General features: G+C 35.0%; 1 protein-coding gene across 4 annotated transcripts in view; it reads left to right on the top strand.

Moving 5' to 3' along the window:
• The window catches only part of PCCA (propionyl-CoA carboxylase subunit alpha), a 599270-nt gene that overhangs the window by 242989 nt on the left and 331215 nt on the right, over positions 1 to 25066 (top strand). For all 4 annotated transcript variants that reach the window (XR_005211057.1, XM_037799856.1, XM_037799855.1 and 1 more), the window contains 4 exons: positions 16577 to 16720; positions 18044 to 18118; positions 22256 to 22324; positions 23916 to 23991. Coding sequence is in view for 3 of the 4 variants with exons in the window: in XM_037799856.1 (XP_037655784.1) it covers positions 16577 to 16720; positions 18044 to 18118; positions 22256 to 22324; positions 23916 to 23991 (364 nt within the window). In the remaining variant the exon portion in view is untranslated. The remainder of the gene's footprint in view (positions 1 to 16576; positions 16721 to 18043; positions 18119 to 22255; positions 22325 to 23915; positions 23992 to 25066) is intronic.

Genomic DNA, 25066 nt, shown 5'->3' with positions numbered 1-25066 from the left:
CCAGCAACAATCCATTTGAGGAAGTCCAACACCTCTGCTGCCCCTAGCCTCCCAGCTCCCCAGGGGGACCCTGCACACATACCTCTACTCTCTACCCAAATCATCCTGGAATATTTTGCTACCTCACTCCAACCTGTACAGAGCCACCACACCCCACCTCTCATTCAAAGTTCCATGCAATTGTGGTGCCCTAACAGACCAACTGTAGAAACCATATTGTTTAGAAAATATAGATCTTACACCAGACAGATATCTCTTCCCTTGGTCTCACATGGAAGCCAAAGCTTCAACACACAGTTTCAACCTTCACCCCCTGTCGACCTGCCCTGGTCCCAACCAGATCCTCTTCACCCACATCTCCAGTTGAAGCCCGGCCTCCCTCCCAGCCTTTTTTCTTTCTTTCTTTTTTTTTTTTTGAACAGTTGCCCTATGTGTTAATACTGACATTCATATCTGCGGAGCTCCAGCTCCGAGCCCCAGGCGTCACACAGACACCAATGCCCCAGAGACCAACCAGGCGACACACAAAGGGATTAACACCTCAGAGTCTGGAGATAGCCACCGGAACCCAGGAACAGATTTGACTGCTACAAGAGCCCACAATCAAGGGACCATCACGACAGTCGTTTCCCTGCTAGGCCAGGCTCCACATTCAACCCCGAGCCCACACGCTGGAGTCAGTCCACACTGGCGAGGGACCACAGTGCCGGCCCCTTTCTCCATCACACTCCGCTCAAAACGCTGTGCACAGGATCCACCCACCCCACCGCGTGCCTCACAGCCCCACCCCCTCTCGCAGCCACCCAACATTCCACTGCATGCACACGCCACAGCCCACCACCGTGCCTCCAGTCGGTGCACCCCCAGGCTACCCCCACCCACTGCAGACCATGAATACTGCCCCCACAAACAGCAATGCGCAAATGTCCACGCATACCCCCCAAGCACACACCCCATAATGAGGCCACAGGACCCCATGGCCCCCACACACCCAGCTTCCCATGGAACCACCACACTGACCCCCAGAAAGGCATCTATATTCATTAGGGAGATTGGCCTGTAGTTTTCCTTTCTTTTAGCATCTTTACCTGGTTTTGGTATTAGAGTGATGTTAGCTTCATAAAATGTGTTAGGTAGTGTTCCATTTTTTTCAGTGTTTTGAAAGAGTTTAAGTAAGATTGGTGTCAGTTGTTTTTGGAAAGTTTGGTAGAATTCCCCTGTGAAGTCATCTGTCCCTGGGCATTTATTTGTGGGAAGCTTTTTTTTGTTTTTTTTTGTTTTTTAATTCCGTTTCATTGAAATATGTTCACATACCATACAGTCATCCACGGTATACAATCACCTGTTCACAGTATGGTCATACAGTTATGCATTCATCACCACAGTCTATTTCTGAACATTTTCCTTACATCAGAAGGACTCAGAATAAGAATAAAAAATAAAAGTAAAAAAAGAACACCCAAACCATTCCCCCCATTTGTCATTTAGTTTTTTTTTTTTTTTTATTGTTGTCATTGTTATTATCACAATTTTTAATTCCTCTCCAATACAGTTGGCCTGTCATTTAGTTTTTATCCCCATTTTTCTACTCATCCATCCATAACGCTAGATAAAGGGAGTGTGATCCACAAGGTTTTCACAATCACGCTGTCACCCCTTGTAATCTACATTATTATATAATTATTTTCAGGAGTCCAGACTACTGGGTTGGAGTTTGGTAGTTTTAGGTATTTACTTCTAGCTATTCCAGTACATTAAAACCTAAGAGGTGTTATATATATAGTGCATAAGAATGTCCACCTGAATGACCCCTTGACTCTGTTTGAAATCTCTCAGCCACTGAAACTATTTCATCTAATTTTGCATCCCCCTTTTGGTCAAGAAGATATTTTCAATCTGTGGAAAGCTTTTTGATGACCGATTGGATCTCTTTGCTTGTGATTGGTTGGTTGAGATCTTCTCTTTCTTCTCTGGTCATTCTAGTTTGTTCATTTGTTTCCAGGAAATTTTCCGTTTCCTCTATATTGTCTAGTTTGTTGGTCTGCAGTTGTTCATAGTATTCTCTTATAATTTTTAAAATTTCTTTGGTATCCATAGTAATGTCGCCTCTCTCATTCATTATTTTGTTTTTTTGGGTCTTCTCTCTTTTTGATTTTGTCAGTCTAGCTAGGGGCTCATCAATCTTGCTGATCTTCTAGAAGAACCAACTTTTGGTGTTATTTATTCTCGCTCTTGTTTTTTCTCTGTGTCATTTATTTCTGCTTTAATCCTTGTTATTTGGTTTCTTCTACTTGGTTTAGGATCAGTTTGCTGTTCATTCTCTAGCTTCTTCAGTTGCTCCATTATTTCTTTGATTTTAGCTCTTTCTTCCTTTTTAATGTATGCATTTAGAGCTATAATTTCCCCCCTCATCTGCCTTTGCTGCATCCCATAACTTTTGATATGCTGTGTTCTCATTTTCATTCGTCTCTCTATATTTAGCAGTTTCTCTTGCTATTTCTTCTTTAACCCACTGATTGTTTAACCGACTGTTGAAGAGCTGGGAGACAGAGGAGGACATTTCAAGGCCCAGGTCGGTGGGGAACGAGACTGAGAAAACATGGACAGAGACTGGCTTTCCAACCCTGGTTCTGAAAACCTTTCTCCGACCCTTGAGGGAAGCAGTAGCCAGTGGCCGTTTCCTGGCCTTGGGGATGGCTGGAATACTGAGTCATTGAGGGAGTACTCTGACACAGGTGTAGCCCCACATCGAGCCAGATTATGGCTAGCAAAGTGAGGGCATAGGAATCCCGCAGTTCCAGCTCACTTGTGTCGATGCAGTTTATGCTCAGAGGCAAAGCAGCCTCTGAGGATGATTAAGTTACCAAGCAGCACCATCTGCTGCACAGTTTGGCAAGTGCAAGGGAAAGGAAACCTTTTTAAAAATATGCTTCAGACTCTTTATTAGGACCACAGGAGCTGGTCTACACACCCCACCAGGAACCCAGCCCGGTTTTGGTGAGAAATACGGACAACCCAACAGTCATTGCAGGGCTCTAAAACAAACCCATGTCTTGCTGACTGGCAGAAAACAGAGCACCATTGGAAGCCAGCAGATCTGTATTACCACACACAGTGAACTTGCTGGGGTGCCCAGTGCCTACCTCCCATCCCTGTGCCAGTCCATGGTGGTTGCTTGATTTGGGGGGAAGACTGGAGGGCAGAGCCAATCTGACAAGTGGCCAGCGAGAAAAACAAAGAAATATAGAGATCAAAGAAAACTCAAAGGAAAGAGAAAAAACAAACGCTAGAATAAACCAGTCAAGAAAATCAGATGCCTAAACAGCTGAAAATCTCAAGCCACACAAGGAAGCCTGAAGATATGGCCCAGACAAAGGAACAAACTAGCACCTCAGCCGAGATTCAAGAGTGAAACAACTAATTAAAGATGTTCCAACAGATCTTCTAAAGCAAGTCAACGAGTTGAAAGAAAATGTGACAAAAGAGATGAAGGATATAAAGAAGACACTGGATGACCATAAGGAAGTATTTGTAAGCCTGAAAAAAACAAGTGAGAGAACTTATGGGAATGAAAGGCACAATAGAAGAGATGAAAAACACAAGGAGATTGATTGTATAGATCCAGAAATGGATAGCACAGTATTGGGTGGCAGTAGCATAATATGTATGTACACTGAACAAAGATGACTGTGAGTAATGTTGAAAGAGGAAGGTTAGGGGCATCAGAAGGAAAGATAGTAGATAAAGACTGGATGGTATAACTTAGTGAAACCTAGAGTGGTCAGTTGTGATTAATTGTTCAAATATAAGAATGTTTTTACATGAGGGAGAACAAATGAATGTCAACCTTGCAAGGTGTTAAAAATGGGATGCTGTTGGGGGAAAAATACAATCAATTGAAACTTGATTCTATAGTTAACAGTAACATAATTTCATCCCATTAATTGTAACAAAGGCATTATACCAAAGCTAAATGTCTCTAAGGGGGATACAACGGAGGGGTATGGGATTCTTGAAATCGGTGTTGTTGTCTGACTTTTATTGTATTTAATTTTAATTTTATTTTTGCTTTTGTTGCTTTTTAGTTGTCATTTTTTTCTTTTTTTTTTTTTTTTTTTTTTGCCTCTTCTTCTTTCTTTGTGGAAGAAATGGAAATGTCCTCATATAGATAGATAGTGGTGGTGAATGCATAACTGTGATTATTCAGGGAACCACTGATTGTTTACTTAGGATAGAATGTATGCTGTGTGAATAAAACCATCTAAAAAATAAACAGAAGGATACAAGTGCTGGAGAAAATGTGGAGAAAGGGTGTACCTAATCACCGTTGGTGGGAAGCAGAATGGAGCAGCCCATTTGGAGGGCAGTGTGGTGGTTCCACAGGAATTTAAGCATGGGGTTGCCATATGGTCCTGCAACCTCGTTATTGTGTATATACTTGGAAGAACTGAAGAGAGGGATACAAATTAACATTTGCACAATGGGGTTTATGGTGGTAGTAATCATATTTAGCAGTGGATGGAGGTGGCCTCAGGGTACATTGATGGATGAATAGAGTGGTGAACTGTGGTATATAGATACAATGGAATATTTAGCTGCTACAAGAAGGAATGAAGCTGTGAGGTGAATGGACATTGAGGACGGTATTCTGACAATATTTTATATTCTTATATTTGTACATTTAATCACAATTATTGACACCTCTAGGTTTCACTAAGTTATACCATCCTAGTCTTTATCTCCTTCAAGAAATTAAATGAAAAACATAATGCCTAACTAATATGGACTAACTATATTGCACAAACTCTGAGAATTGAATCTGAGGGCATAGTTTATCAGGGGAAGGCTTATTGTAAAAGTTCCTAGATTGTAAGCTTATAGCAATTGCATCTGTTCCTGAGTTGTAATGGCTATTTCTAAATTCAGAGATGCTGAACTCTTTGTGTATAACCTGGTCAGTCCCTGGAATTTTGGGTTTCTGTGTGACACCTGAGACTCAGACCCAGAGTCTGGCAGCTACGAATGATAACATTACACCATATAGTAGATGCTAAAGATTCTGAAAAAAGAGATCACACTTCAATTAGAGATATGAACGAAATAGATTTGGTTAGGACTAAGGTAAATCAGACTAAAGGGTAAAGGACTATATGGACAGTGTTTTAAAACTTCAACTTCTGTGTGAGACCAAAGGAAGAGATGTTTATTAGATGCAAAAGCTATATTTTTGTAACACTATATTTATGGTCCGTTTATTCAAACACCATAATAATCACATGGAACTTTGAATAGGGAGTGGAATCTGGTTGGTTTGTATAGGTTACTGTGAAGCCTCTATACATCCCAGAGTAATTTAGGCAGAGAATAAAAATGTATTTGCAGAGCCCCCTTGAGGGACTGGGGGACAATGTGGAAATAGTAAACCTCCTCACCTTGGGAATTAATGATATTCTCATAGGCATTGGGGGCTACCAATTTAGAACGCCAAACCGTCGGTCTTGGGGCTAGCTCTTATGAAGTTTGTTACTGCAAAGGAGAGGCTAAGCCTACTTAAAATGGTGCCTACGAGTCATCCCCAGAGAACCTCTTTTGTTGCTCAGAAATGGCCTGTCTCCCTGTAAGCCCACTCGTCTGGTAAACTCATTGCCGTCCTCCCTACATGGGACATGACTCCCAGGGGTGTAAATCCCCCTGGCAACTTGGGATATGACTCCCAGGGATGAACCTGGACCCGGCATCGTGGGATTGAGAAAGTGTTCTTGACCAAAAAGAAAATGCAAAGTGAAACAAAATAAAGTTTCGGTGGCTGAGAGATTTCAAATGGAGTGGAGAGGTCATTCTGGAGGTATTCTTATGTGCTATATAGATATCCCTTTTTAATTTTTAGTGTATTAGTATAATTAGAAGGAACTACCTGAAACTGTTGAACTGCAATCCAGTATCCTTGATTCTGAAAGACGATTGTATAACTATATAGCTTATATGATGTGACTGTGTGATTGTGAAAACATTGTGGCTCATACTCCCTTTATCCAATGTATGGACAGATGAGTAGAAAAAGGGGGACAAAAAGTAAATGATTAGTGGTGGGGGAAGGAGTTTGAGATGTTTTGGGTGTCCTTTCGTACTTTAATTTTATTCTTTTTTTATTTCTTGGAGTGCAAAAAGTTGATTGTGGTGATGAATCAATTGTTGATACTGTGAACAACTGCTTGTACACTTTGGATGGTATGTGAATATATCATAATAAAATTGCATTTAAAAAAATAGATTGTGCTTTTGGTGTTATAGATAGAAAATCTTTGCTTAATCTAAGGTTGCAAAGATTTTCTCCTAGGTTTTGTTTTAGAATCTGGGTATGTGTTTCTCTATTTGTAATAATATTCCTTCAGCATTTAAAAGGTCTTTCTTTTAGTTTCTATTAGTACCTGTTCTTGATCCTTTGCTTAAGTCTTTTTTTTCTCTAGAAATTTTTTGGATCTTCTCTTTGTCCCTAGTTGGTTGTCTTAAGAACTACTATTGATAATGGAAAATGCTTTTTATCTTTTAATTTATTAACAAAAGAGACTCTTGGTAGATTTCCTTAAAATTTCTGGAATAAATTTTACTTACCCGTAGTGATTATCCTTTGATATTTTGCTAGATTTTGTTTGCTAACATTTTGTTTTGTATCTTTATTTCTTTTTTATTCTGTCTTTACCAGATTTGTATCAGAAAGTTAAGTGTGATTTTCTTAAACAAATTGGAGGAGTATTAATTCTTTTTCTAGGGTCTATTTAAATTCATAATGGGCCTTATCTGTTTCTGAGAAATTGTAACTCAAATGTGAATCCATTTAATATTGTTATCTCTCTTGATGTTATATCTTTAGATACCTTTCCAGTCCCTTTTATGGTGGGCCTGTTGATATTTTGTGAGGGAATACCATCTATTAAAAATCAAGTTTAGTGATTGTTTTTATCAATTCTTCCATGTCTTTTCCATTGTTTAATTAGATCAATTTGGTTCAGAAATAAAAATAAATTTTTCATCATTATTTAATTTTTTATAGGCATCCTTGTTTTTCTTTCCTTTCTTGGCTCTTTTCCTCTTTCCTTTTCCTTCTCTTCCTTCTTTTCTTTTTCTCTCTCTCCCTTCTTTTTCCTTTTCCTTCCTTCTACTTCCTTCTTTCCCTCTCTGTCTCCTTCCCTCCATGTTTGTCTGTTTGTCCCTCTTTTTCTTATGGAAATTTTCAAATATTCAAAAATATATAAGAACAGGAAGAGTAGTATGGTTAAATCCCCATGAATCTATAACCTAACTCCAGTTTACTTTGCCAGTATTGTTTCATGTATCCCTCCCTTTCCTGACTGCCCCCCCCCCCACAAGCTGGAGTATTTTAACACAGATCTCAGATATCATGTAATTTCTTCTAATACATTTCTCAGTTTTCCTTGGATATCTAGTATTTTTACTGCACATATTTATCCATAATATAATTTGGCATTTATAGATTTATGACTATTCTGAATTGTGTGCCCTTTATCTTACATAATAACTTTGTTTATCTTGTTTAAAGATTTTAATTTTAAATTCTACTTTGACTCTCATCATGTTGGTTCTCCTGCTTTTTGTTTTTATTTCTCTTCCTTTAATTTTAAAGCCTTCTTTATCACTTGTTTTTGTAGCATCTTTTCAAGTTATAGTTCTTATTTTTCCAAACAGAATCTGAAAATTTCCTTCTCTTAGTGGGAAAATTTATTTCCTCTCATTTTAAATACTTGATTTTATTCATTTCATCTTTACTAATGTTTTAAAATTAATATTCCATTTTTTTTCTATTTTTCCTTTTCTGGTTGTTGCTTAAATTAAATTGCTTATTATTCCTCTTGTTTCCAAGTGATTAATTGGAAAGTCTTCTCTCCTTTAAAATTTTATTTATTTTTACCTTCCTATACTGACAGATATTTTTACTATTATTATTTGTAGAGACAATATAACTTGTTCCCACAGACTTTCCAACACTAAAGATTTACTGAAATAATTTCATACTTTTAGAATCTCATTTGACTTTGCCTTGTAGTTTATCTCTTCTGTTTCCAAAGTCCTTTTTTTAGCATCTGTTTACATAACCTCAGGCACTTCTCTGATAATTTACTATGTCTTCTCCATCTCTTCCCTTATTGAGATTTCTGCCCTAGTTTATTTTTTTTATTTAGAAAATTTTCTTATGAGATTTCCTTAGCTGGAATATGTGGACAGTATCCTCAGAAAGTCACATTCTCAAATATGTTTCTTTAGCCTTGAAAGGGAAATGATGTCTTGATTAGGTGTAGGATTCTTGGGTTTCAGTGGTTGTCTTTCAGTAGTTTATGGAATCTACAGTGTTGTAGCTTCTGATATTTCACTGGACATGTTTCATTTCTTCTCAATTGTAGGTAATATGTTCTTGCTTTCTGAAAGCTGGGCCATTTTTCTCTTACTCATTGGATTTCAGGGAATTTTTGTTTGTTTTTTAAAATCAGGATATGCTTAGGTTTAAACCAGAATATATCTATCAATCCTCCCTGTATACTCTGTGTGCTCTTTACACCTGCAGATACTAAATATTTCTTCATTTGAGAGAAATTTTTTTATGTTAACTCTTTTCCTTCCCTCATCTATTAGTTTTCTCCTTCTGGAACTCCAGTTTCTTAAAGATTAGATCTACTGGACCAGCTGTCTAAGGCTCGTGACTTTCCTCTCATGATTACCACCATTTAATATTGGTGTTCATTGATATTTCCTTATGTTGATCTTCTAGGTTACTAATTCAGGTTCTAAAACTGATTCTCTTCTTCTTTTTAAGTAGTTTACTGAATTGCAAAATTGGTAAATCATGTTTTTTTTTCTAGAAAGTCTGTGTTTAGGTGTGTGTGTGCATGCAGACGTTAGCTTCTTGTGACATTTTCAAGTGCCCTTACTGGTTTGTGTTTTTGGACCAAGTTTCTTTCTTCAGTGCTCTGTTTTACTTGGCATATTTACTTTGGCATATATATTGTGAATGATTGTCCTTTCTTTGGTGGGTAGACTCCCAACTGTGGTTTTGTTGTTGGTTTTGGGTTATGAATGCAGAGTTCTGTTTGTTATAATGTTCCACCTGGCAACAATCTTCCAAGTGGTTGAAAGCATTTCGTAGAATGTTAGCAGTTATACTGCACTTTCCCTCATCTCTTGATGGAACTTGGGTTGTTTCTATCTTTTGGCTGTTTTGAATTTTGCTGCTGTGATCATTGGTGTGCAAATATCTGTACAAGCCCCTGCTTTCAATTCTTTTGGGTATATACCTAGAAGCGGAATTGCCAGATTGTGTAGTAATTCTATGTTTAACATTTTGAGGAACCACCGAACTGTTTTCCCCAGTGACTGCACCATTTTACATTCCCTCCAACAACTCCTCAGTGTTCCTATTCCTCTGTATCCTTGTCAGCACTTGTTATCTTCCATTTTTAAAATAGCCATTCTAGTGGGCGTGAGGTACTATCTCGTTTTGATTTCCATTTTTCTAATGGCTAATGATGCTGAGCATATTTTAATTTGCTTATTGTCCATTTGTATATCTTCTTTGGAATGTGTCTATTCAAGTCCTTTGCCCATAGTTTAGTTGGGTTGTACTTTTTTGTTGTTGTTGAGTCTTATACTGTTGAGGCAGCTTCTGCTTTGACTAAGCAGTTGGGCAGCACTCATGTAGAAGTTGATTCATCACCAGCCACCAAATAACTATAACCAAGTATCTCTTCATTTGAGAAACTTTCAATATTTTCCATCACCATCATTCTCAAAAACGATCAAGTTAAAGCATATTTCGTCAATCTGATGTCTCTTTCTGTTTTGTTGCTCTCTTTTCTCTTTAACCTTAATGTTGATTTTTATTTGAGGTTAACTTAGGTATATGATTAAAATTTGCCTGAATTTTTCTGTTCTTGAGACAGTCGTACCTCTTGTGTAGTTAACTGTATTTAAAGTTTTAGAAACTATTAGGTAAATTATTAAATATCACAATAAAATATTTAAACATTTAAGTCAGAGAAAACATACAAAATTATCTGTTTATTTTTATTTTATTACAGTGAGAGCATTCTGATTGGTGGGAAAATCATGTTGTTCAAGTCAGACATCTTTATTTTAATTTTTAATGCTGTTTTGTAATATGGAAAAGAAGTCTTTCTAGTGACATTGCTTCCAGTTTTTTTTAACTTATTGTTTTGAAATGATTTCAGACTTACAGAAAATTTGCAAAAACATTACAAAGGACTTATGAACACCCTTCATATCATGTTACCACATTTACTTTATCTACCTCTATTCATCTATCTTTTGTTTATCTGAAATATTTCAGAATAAGTTTAGGCAAAGTGCCCCTCTATTCCGGAAAGTCTTGTCTGTGTTTCTTAAGAACAAGAAAATTGTATCACATAACTGCAGTGCCATTATCAAAATCAGGATATTAATACTGTTGTATTAATATCAATGGTCTACAGACTATTCACATTTCACCGATTGTCCTACCAGTGTCATCTATACCAAAAGAAGAAAATTTGGGGGTTCATGATCCCACATTGCATTAGTTGTCACTTCTCTACTCTCAATTTGTAACAATTTTTAGTACATTTTTTTAAAAAATTCAGTTTTATTGAGATTTCACATATCATACAATCATCTACAGTGTACAGTTGTTCAGAGTACCAAAATATCAGTATTTGAACACTTTCATTACTCCAAAAGAAATTAAAATAAGAGTAAAAATAAAAGTAAAAAAGAACACCTAAAACTTCCCACCCCCATCCTCCCACTATTTTTCATTTACTTTTTGTCCCCATTTTTCTACTCATCTGTCCGTACATTGGATAAAGGGAGTGTGAGCCATAAGGTTTTCACAATCACACAGTCACACCGTGTAAGCTACATAGTTATACAATCATATTCAAGTATCAAGGCTGCTGGGTTGCGGTTTAACAGTTTCAGGTATTTCCTTTTACCTATTCCAATACATTAAAAACTAAAAAGGGATATCTGTGTAGCGCATAAGCATACCCTCCTGAATGACCTCTTGACTCCATTTGAAATCTCTCAGCCACTGAAACTATTTTGTTGCATTTTGTTTTCCCCTTTTGGTCAAGAAGACTTTCTCAATCCCACGATGCCTGTTCCAGGATCATCCCTGGGAGTCGTGTCCCGTGTTGCCAGGGAGATTTACACTTCTGGGAATTATGTCCCATGGAGGGGGGAGGGCAGTAAGTTTACCTGCCAGGTGGGCTTAGAAAGAGAGAGAGAGGCCATATCTGAGCAACAAAGATTCTCTCGGGGAGATTCTTAGGCAGAATTATTAGTAGGCTTAGGCTCTCTTTTGCAGTAAGAAGCTTCATAAGGGCAAGCCCCAAGATTGAGGGCTTGGCCTACTAAATTGGTAGTCCTCAGTGCTTGTGAGAATATCATTAATTCTCAGGTGAAGATGTTTAATATTTCTGCATATTTCCCCAGTTCCTTAGGGGGGCCCTGCAAATACTTTTTTATTCTCTGCTCAAATTACTTTGCGATGTAAAGAGATTTCACACTAACCTGTACAAACCTACCAGATCTCACTTCCTATTCAAAGTTCCATGTAATTATGGCTTTGAATAAACTGACCATACAAGTTAAATTAGTGTGCTATAGAGAATGCAGATCCTGTACCAAATGAACATCTCTTCCCTTGGTCTCACACAGAAGTTGAAGTTTTAAAACACCGTCAATATCGTCTTTTACACTTAGGCCTGATTTGCCTTAGTCCTAACCAGATCCTCTTCATTCATATCTCTAATTGAAGTCTGAACTCTTTTTCACCTTTTTTTAACAGTTGCTTTATGGTGCAATGCTGACATTTATAGCTGCTGAGCTCTAGCTCTGAGTCTCAGGTGTCACACAGATACCCAAAATTCCACAGACCAACCAAGTTATACACCAACAGCTCAGCATCTCAGAATTTAGAGATAATCATTACAACTCAGGAACAGATGTGGCTGCTGTAAGAGCTTGCAATCTAGGCATCTCTACAAGGAGTGTTCCCGATAACCTGTGCACGAAGATTAAATTCTCAGAATTTACGCATTATAGTTAGTCCATATTAGGCATTATAATGTTTGTCTTCTTGTTTCTGGCATACTTCACTCAAAATGCTGTTCTCAAGATCCATTCACCTAATTATGTGTCTCACACCTTCATTCCTTCTTGCAGCTGCTCAGTGTTCTATTGTATGCATACACCACAGTTTACCATTCTGTTCATCATTCACTGTACCATCAGGCCACCTCCATCCATTGCAAATCATTAATACTGCTGTCATAAACACCTGTGTGCAAATGTTCATTTCTGTCCCTGCTCTCAGTTCTTCCAAGTATATACCCAATATTGAGGTTGGAGGACGTTCTTAGCTTCTTGTGGAACCAGCCTGCTGTCCTCCAGATTGGCTGCATTAGTCTTTTTTTTTTTTTTTTTTTTTTTTTTGTCAGTCACAATCTTGACATTTTTTAAAAGAGCACAGGCTATTTATTTTGCATAATGTTCCTCATTTTGAATTTATTTTTCATGCTTAGATTTAGGCTTTGTTTTTTTTGTCAGGAATGCTATGGAAATGTTATCTTTCTAGGAGCATCACGTCAGGAGGCACATGTTGTCTTTATCTCACTACTGATGATGTCTGTTTGGTTGAGATGACATCTCTCAGGTTTCTCCATTGTAAAGTACTACTTTTCCCTTTGTAATTAATAAAGTATGTTGTAGGGAGATATTTTGAAATTATGTAAATGTCTCATCATACTTTCGCTCACTAGTTTTAAAGATCCCACTTTGTTCATTTGTGTTTTTAATGAGAAAAAAGGCTAAAGATTATAGTGGCAATGTCAGAATTGAAATTATGCTGATAATTTTTAGAATTGTGAAGTTAGACAAATACAGCACAGTGTACTTTTTCTAGGTTCATTTCTTTTGAAATTAATACATTAAGAACTTGGAGCTGAGGGAAAACCTAATTTACCTCACAGTTGTGTTTGACAAACTTATTTATTTTGGGGGAGACAAATTAGAAGCAACAGATTAGAGAGAGTGGCGAGAGGTCTAGACTCAAAACACTAACAGTAATGACAGCTTGATGGTGACTAAAAATATAGTATTAAATTAAAATAGCAAACAGATGTATAAAAGCTGTTTGTGGTAGTTTAAGTTAGGTGTTTAGAACTTTACGTATTCCTCTAGTCCTAGAGAGTAAATGTGTCTCATAACACGGCAGTTGATGATTGTAGTTATTTGTACTTGGTTGAACGAAATATTGATGGTGAGATAGGAATATTACAATATAAATGGACTCATCAGCTATTAATAGACCCTGCAGAGTGGCACTACCTGGATGAAGACCTCTCAATCGATAAATGTTTTTTGAGGGTTCCAAAATTATAACTTGTTCAGGCTTACTCTTGCTGACTAAATCACAAGATTTGTGAATTAAAATGTTTATACATTATCTAAAATGCAAAAAAGACTTTTAGGTGGATGCCTTATTCATATGTTTCTTGGAGTTAGCACATTTCTGTTGGATAAGAAAATTATGTATGAAGCCATGTTCTCAAAAATTTCTTTGGTGAAGATGGAGTCACAATAGAAGAATTTAATTTTGTGTTTTGAATGTTTGAGGCATTGTTTTAAAATGTATGTTTCATGGAATTCTCAGCCCTTAATGATACTGTGCAAAAAAAAAGGAGATCTGAGGTTACATAAGGTTGAAAAAGCTGTATCCTCCTCTTGGACATATTAATGACTCTGATGAATTTTTCTTTAAAAACCTGTTTAACTTAGGTTAATTCAATGTTTCCCAACTATTAAATGACACAGAAACCCTTATATCCCCTACACAATAGCCCGTGGAACAAATGTTTATTAGCTTCAAATTTCTGTGTTAGGTTTTTCCTCTAGGTGGGACAAGATGAACTTGGACTCTTCATTCTTTTTATAACCTTTTGCTCTAGCTATTCTAGCTAACCATCTTCAGTTTTCATGGATTCTTCCTCTCACCCTTTCTTTCTCTCCTTTCCTTCCTTCCTTTCCCTTTCCCTTTCTCTTTTCCTTCTTCCCTGACCTCTATCCCCTACATCTCTTCCTCCCTCCTGATATTTTAAAACTTTCTATCAGATTGTATTCTGGCCTGGGAGCCATTTTGTCCTTTTGTATATATCTGTTCTGGTCACTTAAGAATTGAGTTTAACTCGTAGAGAAAAACTGTGTTTCTAGGTTCTTGTGTCAGTGGGGGAGGGCATGTATGCATTTATTGAATTGATGTTATGCTTACAAGATTCTTGATACTAATAATATTGGTTCCAAAGGAAAATGACATTACTGTTGAATAGCTTTTGCATCCTATTAAAGTGCATTTTAGAAAGATTTCTTTCAAAAATGTTTAAAGCTATAAGTTTTACTGTTAATAAGATGTATTTGTTACCTGAGAAGTAAGGTATGTTAAATTATTTTATGGACTTGAACAATACTTGTACCTGAGTGGATATATATTTTTTTTAAAATCACTGAGTACAGATTTTTGTCTTGAGCTGCTAGTTTTTATTTTAATTATTTACTTAATTACTCTTATCATGAAATACTTGTAGTTTACTAACTTAGATTATAAAATGTGTTATGTTTCTGTTTTATAATTTCAAGTTTGGAAAAAAATACATCCATTTTGGAGCCCATTCAAGGTGGGCCTAACATACTTATGTTTTTTACACAGTTCTGTAGAGAGGTCTTCTAAGGTAAAATAGTACCTCATAATGATTTTGAATCTCTATAACTTTCATAGTAATACATTTTTTAAAAAGATAGCAATACATTGACATATAACAGTTTATATCTAGCACATGTTTTCACATACATTTTCCATGAGGAAGGATAGGAGGGCCACTTCATCTCTAGAGTGATATAAATTCTAATCCCACCTCTACTACTTAGAATAGAGCTGACTCTGGACTTTCTATTCACTCATACATTCATTCATTCATTCATGCAGTGTATATTTATGCACATGGTATATGTTATATACCCTGATCATAGAAAGGAGAAATGGAATAGTTAATTTTTAAAATTGTTTTTTCACCTAACAGGATTTTATGAATTGTTTTAATAAAAAGTTCTTGGCACATAGTAGGTGCAACACTTGAATTATGGTGAGATGCTTTTGCACATGAACTTTGTTTCTAGCAATTATTGAGTAGCACTTTACATTTGTTCCTTTCTTATATTTATCATAGTCTTCTTTCTCATAAAACCATAATTTTCTTTAAAAACATATATTTTAAACTATTTAGTAAGATCTTTATTTAGTGTCACATTTATTTTACAAAAGGTGGGTGCTTATTTTAGTGATGATTTGTCATTAAAATTATGTCAAAATGTCTTAAAATGTTGTGGAAACTGTAAACAAACTCAAAACACACACAGAGCTAATTATGGATGCCATCTGTTTATTTTTACAAAGTTTTTTTTTTAAGACCATGGCATTGTCTGCTTATGATAAGCTTCAAGATTATCATGACTAAGTCTTGTCCTTCATTTAGTGTAGTTGAAGTTGATAAGACAATTTGTTTGTTCACTGACTTTTCCTTTGTCAGAATGTATGAAATTGTGAAGTGGATTTTAAAAAGTGCAATTTTTTAGGAGAAAAAGAATTGTTATAAAGCAGCTGATGTGGAAAAGTTTTGTTCAAAGTTTTCAAATGTTTTCAAGGTTTTAGATTAAAGATAGATTATCCACTTTATTCTTTATTTGACTCAGTTGAGTTTAGGGTGTTGCGCAAGATCATTCGAGTTTATGACAGTGTTTATCTCTATTAGTGTATATAAAAGCATCTGCATGTTTCTATACATACATATCCCATGTGTTAGCGTGGAAGACCAGGTTTTCCCATGACAGCATCATCCAGAGTAGTTATCAGCAATTTGCCAAGAAAGCAGAGTGATTTCATTGGCTCAGTTTTGCTATATGCATGCTAAGCACTACTCAAGTGAGTCTGGAGGGAAAAAAACCTGAAAGATCCATCTGCTCCTTTCTGCTACACTGCACTGATGTAAGGGTACGCTAATCTGGTTGCTTGTCAGGACAGGTTAGTGAAAGCATGCAAGTGGGTGAGACTTAGGGTGGACTAGTGCTTTGGAAAATCATAAGCTGTTCCTATAGATGCCATGTTAATTGTAGCAGAATGGGTTATCACCCACATTGATTAAAGCTAAATATGTGATTTTAAGTTAGGAATCAGTTTTACAATTAAAATTGTTAAATGTTTTCCGACGAAATTTAAATTAAAAGGAAAAGTAGTACAGATAGTTTACAAATATTTTTAGGCTTCCATTTTTCTTATGCTTTGTACTCTATTGTGTTTATTCATTACTTTTATTCTCTTGTAGAGAAGGTTTTCCAGTCAAGTCTGATTAAATGTTAAGCATAATTAGCGTAATTTTACCCAGGGTGGAAATTTTTCATGTTGATTTCTAGTTACTTACCTTTTTCTATACCTATTGACTGGCACATCTTTACCTTGCAGGTTGAGCATCCTGTCACAGAATGCATTACTGGCCTGGATCTAGTCCAAGAAATGATCCGTGTTGCTAAGGGTTACCCTCTCAGGCACAAACAAGCTGATATTCCCATTAATGGCTGGGCAGTTGAATGTCGGGTTTATGCTGAGGTAAAATGAATGATGGTGGAAGGATGGTGGTTATGTCCAGAGTCATAATATCAGGTATAGCTAAACAACATGGTAAAGTTAGGGTTTATAACCTGTGCCAGATATCTGATTATGTGATCCAGAATTGAACCAGAGAAGTTGCCTGGGTAATTTTGACATAATTCAGAATAGTTTTAAAGAATTAAATTTAATTGACTCCCATATATTTCTTCTAGATGGACACTAATCAGTTTGAGGCAACAAACGGTAGTTTAAATGAACCATCTATTTTGTTTTTTAAACCATATTAGTAATAAATAGCATATATTTCTGTGTTTTTATTTAAGAGCCTTCCTGGTTACATATTAATTGTTAATTCAATATTTACTTTAAATTTTTTCAAATAATTTTGTCCCTTCTGATTGCATCAATGTAACAATTTAATGTTAAGTTGCAAAGCTTTTGGTAAAAAATGTACTTTTCATTCATAGTTTTATTGATGAATAATCTCAATATTTTGTTATAACTAGATAAATCAGATAATAAAGCAGACAACATCTGAAATTTTTTTTTTTTCAAATGATTGAAACAGGAATGCAAGGCAATGTTTTTACTATCTTTTACTTTTGGCCTTCAAAGGCTATTTATAGAAATAAAAAATAGAAGTATTTGTTTATGAGTACTAAAAGTTGTTTTGAATTCTTTTTTAAGGATCTTAAAAACATGCTTTGGTTTGGTTATTGCTGCTTTTGCTTTTTATTATATTTTAAGTAGTATTCTTGTCTTCCTTATTATTTTGACACTGAACTTATTTATTACTTTTTCTGATGATCTAAGATGTTTACAGATGGAGCACATATCTTATATACGTTTACAAATGGAGCACATATCTTATAGAACATGCAAAGCTTCTTTTCAGGTCTTTAGTTGAAGAACTAAAATTCACAAATTTTATCATACGTAGTTGTTTTGGAAAGTTAGAAGAACAAATATCTCTAGTGCACCACATGTGTTGTTTTGAACCCGAGTGTGTTTTGATGTAGAGTCTAGGTTATTTTGTTTTTGCCCAAGGCATCCTAAGAAGGTTTATAAAAATTTTGAAATTTACCAATTTCAATAAAGAAAGATGAAGTTCAGGCCACTTCTGTTTACAGTTTGTTTGATTTTTAAGTAAACTTCTAAGTTGTCTAGAGTATAAGACAATTAAATTCTGAAATCTGTTATTTGGTAAATACAGTATGTTGAAAACAGACTTATAAATGCTTCTTCTTTTTGTAAATATTTAACCTGACTTGTGCTGATCTATATTTCAACATCTGTGCTTCCTTTCCTTTGAACTTTCAGGATCCCTACAAGTCTTTTGGTCTACCGTCTGTTGGGAGATTGTCTCAGTACCAAGAGCCAATACATCTACCTGGTGTAAGTCATTAAGCTGTAATATCAAGTGAGGAGTTAAAACCTTGATTTATGTTGTACTTCATGTTAAAGTATGTCAAGACCAGAGGGTGTAAATTGAAGGACAAGTGAAACTATGGGGAATCAGTTTTTTGTTTGTTTTTTAAACCTATTTTGTACTTTATAGTGTACAGAAAATTCAGAATTTGCTTGATGGGAAATCCAGAGACATCTGATGATATACATGATGTTCCCAATTCTTTAGAAAATTTTAATGAAAACGATCATGGAATCCTAAGAATGAAAATGACTTCTTTTGTGTTTCAATTTAATCTTTTCAAGCAATCTAAACCTGCTCTTCTGTATAGTCAGATGTAAAGAAATTTAAGCACAAAACCAACTCCTTACTTGAAATGGATTAAGGGAAACAAAGTATGCCTTATTTTATTAATGTCATGGACTTTAAGAGGTGCATATTATTTATACCTGTGAAAGAAAGTGATCACTGTCCACTTTATTCTGTAGTTCTTCTATATTTAATCCCTGTTCTTTAGTTTTTGTTACATAAAAAGAACAAGGAATACCCTTTCTTTTAATCAAGATAAGTGTGTATATATATGACACTATGTTGGCTAGTGGATGACAAGGCTGTATCATCTGTGAATATGATTATTCAGTTTGATTACTTGCATGAAGATGGTGAAAGATTATAGGAAGAATTCAAAATTTGAAGATGTTATTGGATATATGATTTATTTCACTTTTTAAATTGTTTTTGTCCATGTGCTTTCTAAAGGGACTTGACCCTTTCTAGTCTTGGAGACTCCATGCTGTGTTCAAAGCCTGAAGGCAGAAAAAAAATTGTAAAGATTTAATAGGCATTATGTGACGTTAAGTAGCAGATGAGAAAATAAGTATTACAGTGACATATCTGAACATTTTGTTAATCAAACAAAATAGTATTAAATAAGAATTCATAATGATTACTCTAGTTGTTAGAAGTTTTCACCATGTTGTAATAGCTAACAGGATGTCAAACATTTTGCCCTTGTAAGTTTTTGCAATTTGCAATTTTCAAACGTGAGACCTGTTGAAAGTACAAGTGATAATGGACAAACTATACCCCCTACAGTCTTTGTCCCACCAAATCTTTCTTCAATTAATGCTGCAGCAGGAGTTTCATGTAATAACATTTGCGGTTGTGAGCCATCCATAGAAAGAAAAAACAATTAAAATGCCTTAAATGTTCTACTTACTGCTGTTATTTGCTTGTGTGAATGTTGCATGTCAGCTAAATGGACCAAGGAATAGATAAAGTGATTGGGTGCAGGAGAGTGCACACTAAGCTTTGTCTATCATTATTGCTGGGAGCAATCAAATTGATGTCAGCAGGACAGTAGCTGCGTTGACAGCTGTAATTATGTATCTCCATGGTGATCACTTTTGGCTTGTCATGGAGGCCCACGAGTCCCCTCCCTTGCAAGCATTTAATCAGATTGGGCTGTCACTTGTCAGGTAGACATGGCTGGCTGGGAGTTGTGCTTAGGGAGAGAGGTGAATTGAGAATGAAGGGTGGGAGATGTCTGATAGTTTCACAGGGTCCACTGTGGTACTGAAGAAAGAAATTTTAATTATGCTGGAGGTTTCTGAGCAATGGCTGGAGAATCTCATACAAAAGTGATTGAATGTTTTTGTTGTTATTGTTTGTTTTTCTTCTTTGCTTTTATTAAAACTAGGTCAGTTTAACTGAGGAGACCATTTTTGGCTCTTACCTTATTTTTGGTCACGAAAAATATACATAGTAAGAGTCAACTTTTGCTTTGTCCTTTTCACATGCTTCTGTAAGAGAAAATTTATTTATATGGCAAAGATGAAGATTTGCTTTTTGATCTTTGATCACCATATTTTGTAAATGTATTATCTTCAGATAGAACTTGTGTTCTGCTCAGAAATGTGGTCACAATTCAATTTGACTTAATATCGTAAAGCTTTTAATGCAAATTCGTATAGCCTTTGTTTCCATGGAGGAATGGAGACTTGATTTGACTTTTAATTGATTGCTAGAAATAAAAACCACAACTGATTATTGTTTAGAAAAAGCTGCGTAAACAGTGAATTTTGAGTCGGAGTTTTCATGCTTTGTTACAATTTTGAATTGCAAATGTTGATTTGCTTATACAAAAATATATATTGATTATATTTAGTACATCTTGATTTTATCATATATATTTTAAAATTAAAATGGTGTTTCTTTTCTGATCATAATTTCAGTAAATAACAAAGACATTGTTATATCTAGGAGCCTTGGGTAACTTAACTTTTAGGATGATGCTACACAGGAAACTAAAATTTTAAGTAATGAACTGTAGGAGAGTGTAATAAATATTCTTTATGGTCCATTTTATCAGTGCGTTGAAAATCAAAGTTCCACACTAGTTTTGTATCAGTTTATTTAGAAAATCATGGATATGTTTAAAGTCAAAAAGTTGTAGAACCTGTATGCATTCTTAATTTTAAACACAGCTTTATTAAACATGCCATAGTTTTAAAGATTCCATGGTGGAAAGATTAACTCTTTAATTTTTGCTGCTAAAATCAAGAAAATGAACATTGAGGATGTCTTTTGTGTTGTGTAACCTCATTGCCAGTTGCCATTTTGGGGCAATTTAAAGGTTAGAAGAAGGTAGATTGTGATTTTTTTGCTTTCAGGGCTGTTCTAACTTTTCTTCAGTTTTCATAAACATTGTAAATTTATGTCCTGACACCAAGTGCATTTTGTTACTATGCTGGATGGCTTTCATTTAAAATTAAGGTTTTCATATACGAATGTGAATATGAATTCAAATATCCTTAATTAGGCATGTGTTTAAAAATACAGAAATAAAAGCACCCTGGATAAGTTATAATGTTATCTTTTAAAACCTTACAAAAGGAATCATGGTATGGTTTTTTAAGAGAGTAAAACTATAGTTAATCTTTTGATGTCACCGTATAATAAAGCCATCATCATACTCTCATGTGGATATCCTAGACAAGAGGTTTCTACGCGTGGTCCCTTGATAATTGCCTAAATTAAAATATTAAAGGTCTAACAGCCGCTGTGTTGACCTTTTTCTGCCTTGCTGCAGGCAGATGAGTTGCTGTTTATTAGGAAGGTTTCTTCCCACAGGTGAAGAGCTATGTGAGCTTCCGCTCTTTTCTTTCCACCTCCTTACAATGTCGGGCACCAAAGTCCTGCTGTTCAGGCAGCTTCGATTAAATTCCTCTGTCCTCAAGATCCCTAGGATATGCCTAACTGTCTTAAGTATTTTGACTAGCTTTTAAATACTTAAGATTACAAAACTTAGTAGCAATAATTTAATGAATATTTTGTCCTCAGCAACTGCTCATTTAAAAAGTTTTACATGGCTAACCTCTGTGCCTTACTGTTGGTATCAAACTGGGACATGAAAACAAGAATCAGTGATATACTAACTAACTTGTTGGCTGTTTAACAGCAATCAGTTCTTCAAAAGAATATTTTGAACTTGTGCTATTTTTTTTTCCCCATGGAAATTGCAAAATCAGAACTCTAATTGAGGCTGTGTCCTTACAAAGCAAAGCCATGGATTAAGCTGGGTAAACAGTAAAGCCTCAGGGGACTAACAGTAACAGGGAAAAAAAATGTTTTACATTTGAGAGGGTGAGGCAAAAAAGGAAAGTGTTAAAGACATGAAAGCCACAGGACCAGTGTTCCTATGGAGCAGATGAGCAGAGCTCCCAAGTTCTGCTGCATGTGCTTGTCTGGAGTCCTAATTGGAGCTCTCCGAAGGGTACAGTGGGGAATGTGATTAACATGGGCATCATTCATGCCATGCTTCAGTTGGAAGACACTATCAAATAGCTAAAAACGCATCCCAGGATAGTGATGTGATAGTGTTTTTTGTTGTTTCTTAGTTCTTTCATTGAAGAACAAAAGATATATGTTGTCCTGCGTATTAACACATTGAGATAATTTGGCTTATATGTATTTTTAGATTGTTTTTTGTATTTTCTAGAAGCTTAAATTTTATTTGAGAATGAACTTATTTATCTGTTTCTCCATGAAAATTGTTTGTTTAAAAAAAAATCTGCACAATATGAAGTTACATTCATTTTGCTTTGTTCCCCCCTTTCTTCCAGGTTCGGGTTGACAGTGGCATACAACCAGGAAGTGATATTAGCATTTATTATGATCCAATGATTTCAAAAGTTAGTTTGATTTCTTAATTCTTTCATTTTTTTTTTTTTGAAAAGACAATGCATATATTTAAAAAGTCTGAAATTGGGCCTTTATCTGAATCCCGTGCTATATAATTAAGTAATTATGCACTGATGGAAAAGTGAAAGCAGAGCAGTTTTTTTTCTTTTAAAAGAGAAATTTCAGCATCATGTATGTTGGCAACACTCCTTTCTCCCCAGTCAAACCAAACTGTCACCGCCATATATGCAAACAGTAACAAACATCTAACCAATGACACTAACCCAACTTGTTGCAATGGGAGGAAATTAAACTGCTTCTTTTGACCATTCTTGAAAATTGTTTGAGGTGGAAATATGAATGGCAGGTGATATCAAGGAGGTGGGCAGGTAGGCTGTGTTTGTTAGAATACTTTTTGTCTTTTCATTTCAGTTCTTACTGATCACTAATTACTTAAGTAGATTTTGCATAATTAAATTTTATATGAGTATAAAATGTATTTTTGCCGACTCTCTCTAGTTTGACTATCTTGAATAAATAAACTTTGCTTTTAAATTTTTAAAAATCTTCAAGTCTTAAAATACAGAATGGTGACTGCAATAATTAAAACTGTGACTTTTCTTTAGAAAATCCTATGTCCTCTGAAATTTTTGATCTGTACTGGGGGAATGACATCTTTGCTAAAATCTATTTTTTTAAGATTTTTTTTCCTCAAGTTTTCTTTTTTTATGTAGCTATAATTACTAGTATAATAACTATCTTTTTGCAGTTGCATTTTTAACTTAATAGTGTTAAAATCTATTTTGTTAGAGGAATATTTAATTTAAAAATAAAAAATGAAGACAATATTATAGATGATTTAAATATATACTATTACAATTTTAGGAGAACACATTCCTGTTCAAAAGAATGGCCTGCAAATTAATTTTCAAAAGGCTTGATATTGAAGAGCTAATAAAATTTGCTAAAATAATTGTAATTTACAGATTGACGAACCTAACAACCAGTAAAATAAAAGTTTATCTTTTATTTTATTGCTAATTTATTGTAAGATGCATATATACAGACATAAAATCATATAGAAAAGTAAGATCTTTAGGTTTTTCTACAAGTACCCTTGCTTTGTGCTATGTTATGTGTAAAACTGTGATTGATAGTCTTTTTTCTAATTTTCATACTTAAAAGTTTACTTTCTTGTCAGTTATGAAAATGTTAGCTGTTTAGGGTCTCAAATTTGAAAATCAAGAAAAATAGGGAGAGAAAATAAAAATTAGGCCTAATCCCTCACCATCTCAGTTGTTCACATACTATCCCAAATGTTCACATTTTGTGTTTCCTTTTAAATCTTTTCCTATGCTTGGTGTGGTTTTTTGTTTGTTTGTTTACTTTTTTGTTTGTTTATTTGGCTCTTTACTTGGATAATGAAATGTGGGAGAGAAGTCTGAAATAGCTTGATTCTAATACTTCTTTTTAAAAATCTTAACGTACTTTATATTAAAAACTGAACCACTATAAGGTTTCTAATGACATGTTGGAAAATCTGCTATGAAATATTTTATTTTTTACTGGAATGAATCATTTAACACATTTATTTGCTTTTAGCTAATCACATATGGTTCTGATAGAACTGAAGCCCTGAAGAGAATGGAAGATGCACTAGATAATTACGTTATTCGAGGTAAAAACAAACATTTGAAGTTCTGTTATTATATATGTTATCCACTTCTAGAAAGTAGCTTGAAGATTTATAGATTAGAGAATTCCATGAAACATTTGCTTACTGTATTTTTAAAATAGAAATAAAAACTTGAATTAACCTGAAATACTAAGTGCAGGTATTTCATTTTCTTTAGCAATCTTATACTTTATATATCATCTTAAATAAGCTTATTTAATTAAACTTATGATTTATGACATTTCATAGATGAGCATGTATTTTGTAAGTTATGTAAAGTGGAGAGACTTCAAAATATAGACTCATTTCCCAGTGCAGTTTGATAGTGACCTACATTTCACCAATTTCATAATAAGGGAAATAGTTTGTTTTTTATGAATTAAAACAAATTATAGAGTATTTTCTGTGAAATGCAGTCTTGTTAGATGATGTATGTATATGATAGTTCTAATGCATAATAAAGTTTGATCTTATAGACCTTTAGGATTTGTAGTGATAAATGTATTAGAATCAGTCAATTAAAGGAAAGTTTTATTTATTCCCTTTATAGAGTAAATGGCATTCTGAATTTCATTAACAACTTTCCATTAGTAATGAGAAGAGAACTTCACTTTAGCCCAACATAAATTATCATCAACTTCAGAATGGACTTTTATTTCCAATTTAAAGTATAACATATAACTTCACTTTGAATTATGAATTAATATTGGGCCTAAAAACATTCCTTAGGATAGCCCTACTGTTGAGTTTTGCTCTTTTCTCATGTCTCATTAAACATAACAGTGAGGCTGGGAGGCTAGATTTGGAAGGCTGAAGGAGCAGAACAGTGGTAGAGTATGTCTATACAGCCCTTTTGAGAGTGAAAGAAGCTTTTATGCAAATTCCAAAAGGCATCCTTCCCAGTGAATGGAACTTGTTGGTCATAAGGCTTGGCAAGTGGACTACAGCTACGTGAATACAAAATGTGCTATATATTCTGGGGACATCCAGTCCTGAGACAGGGACCCCAGTTTAGCAAATGGAGCATGGCTTGCATGTCATGCCCTTACTTGCTCCTTGCCCGTATGTCTCTGTGTAG

The sequence above is a fragment of the Choloepus didactylus genome, chromosome 12 (assembly GCF_015220235.1).
Source record: "Choloepus didactylus isolate mChoDid1 chromosome 12, mChoDid1.pri, whole genome shotgun sequence".
NCBI classification, from domain to species: Eukaryota; Metazoa; Chordata; class Mammalia; order Pilosa; family Megalonychidae; genus Choloepus; species Choloepus didactylus.
This window is presented reverse-complemented; position numbering and strand designations above follow the sequence as displayed.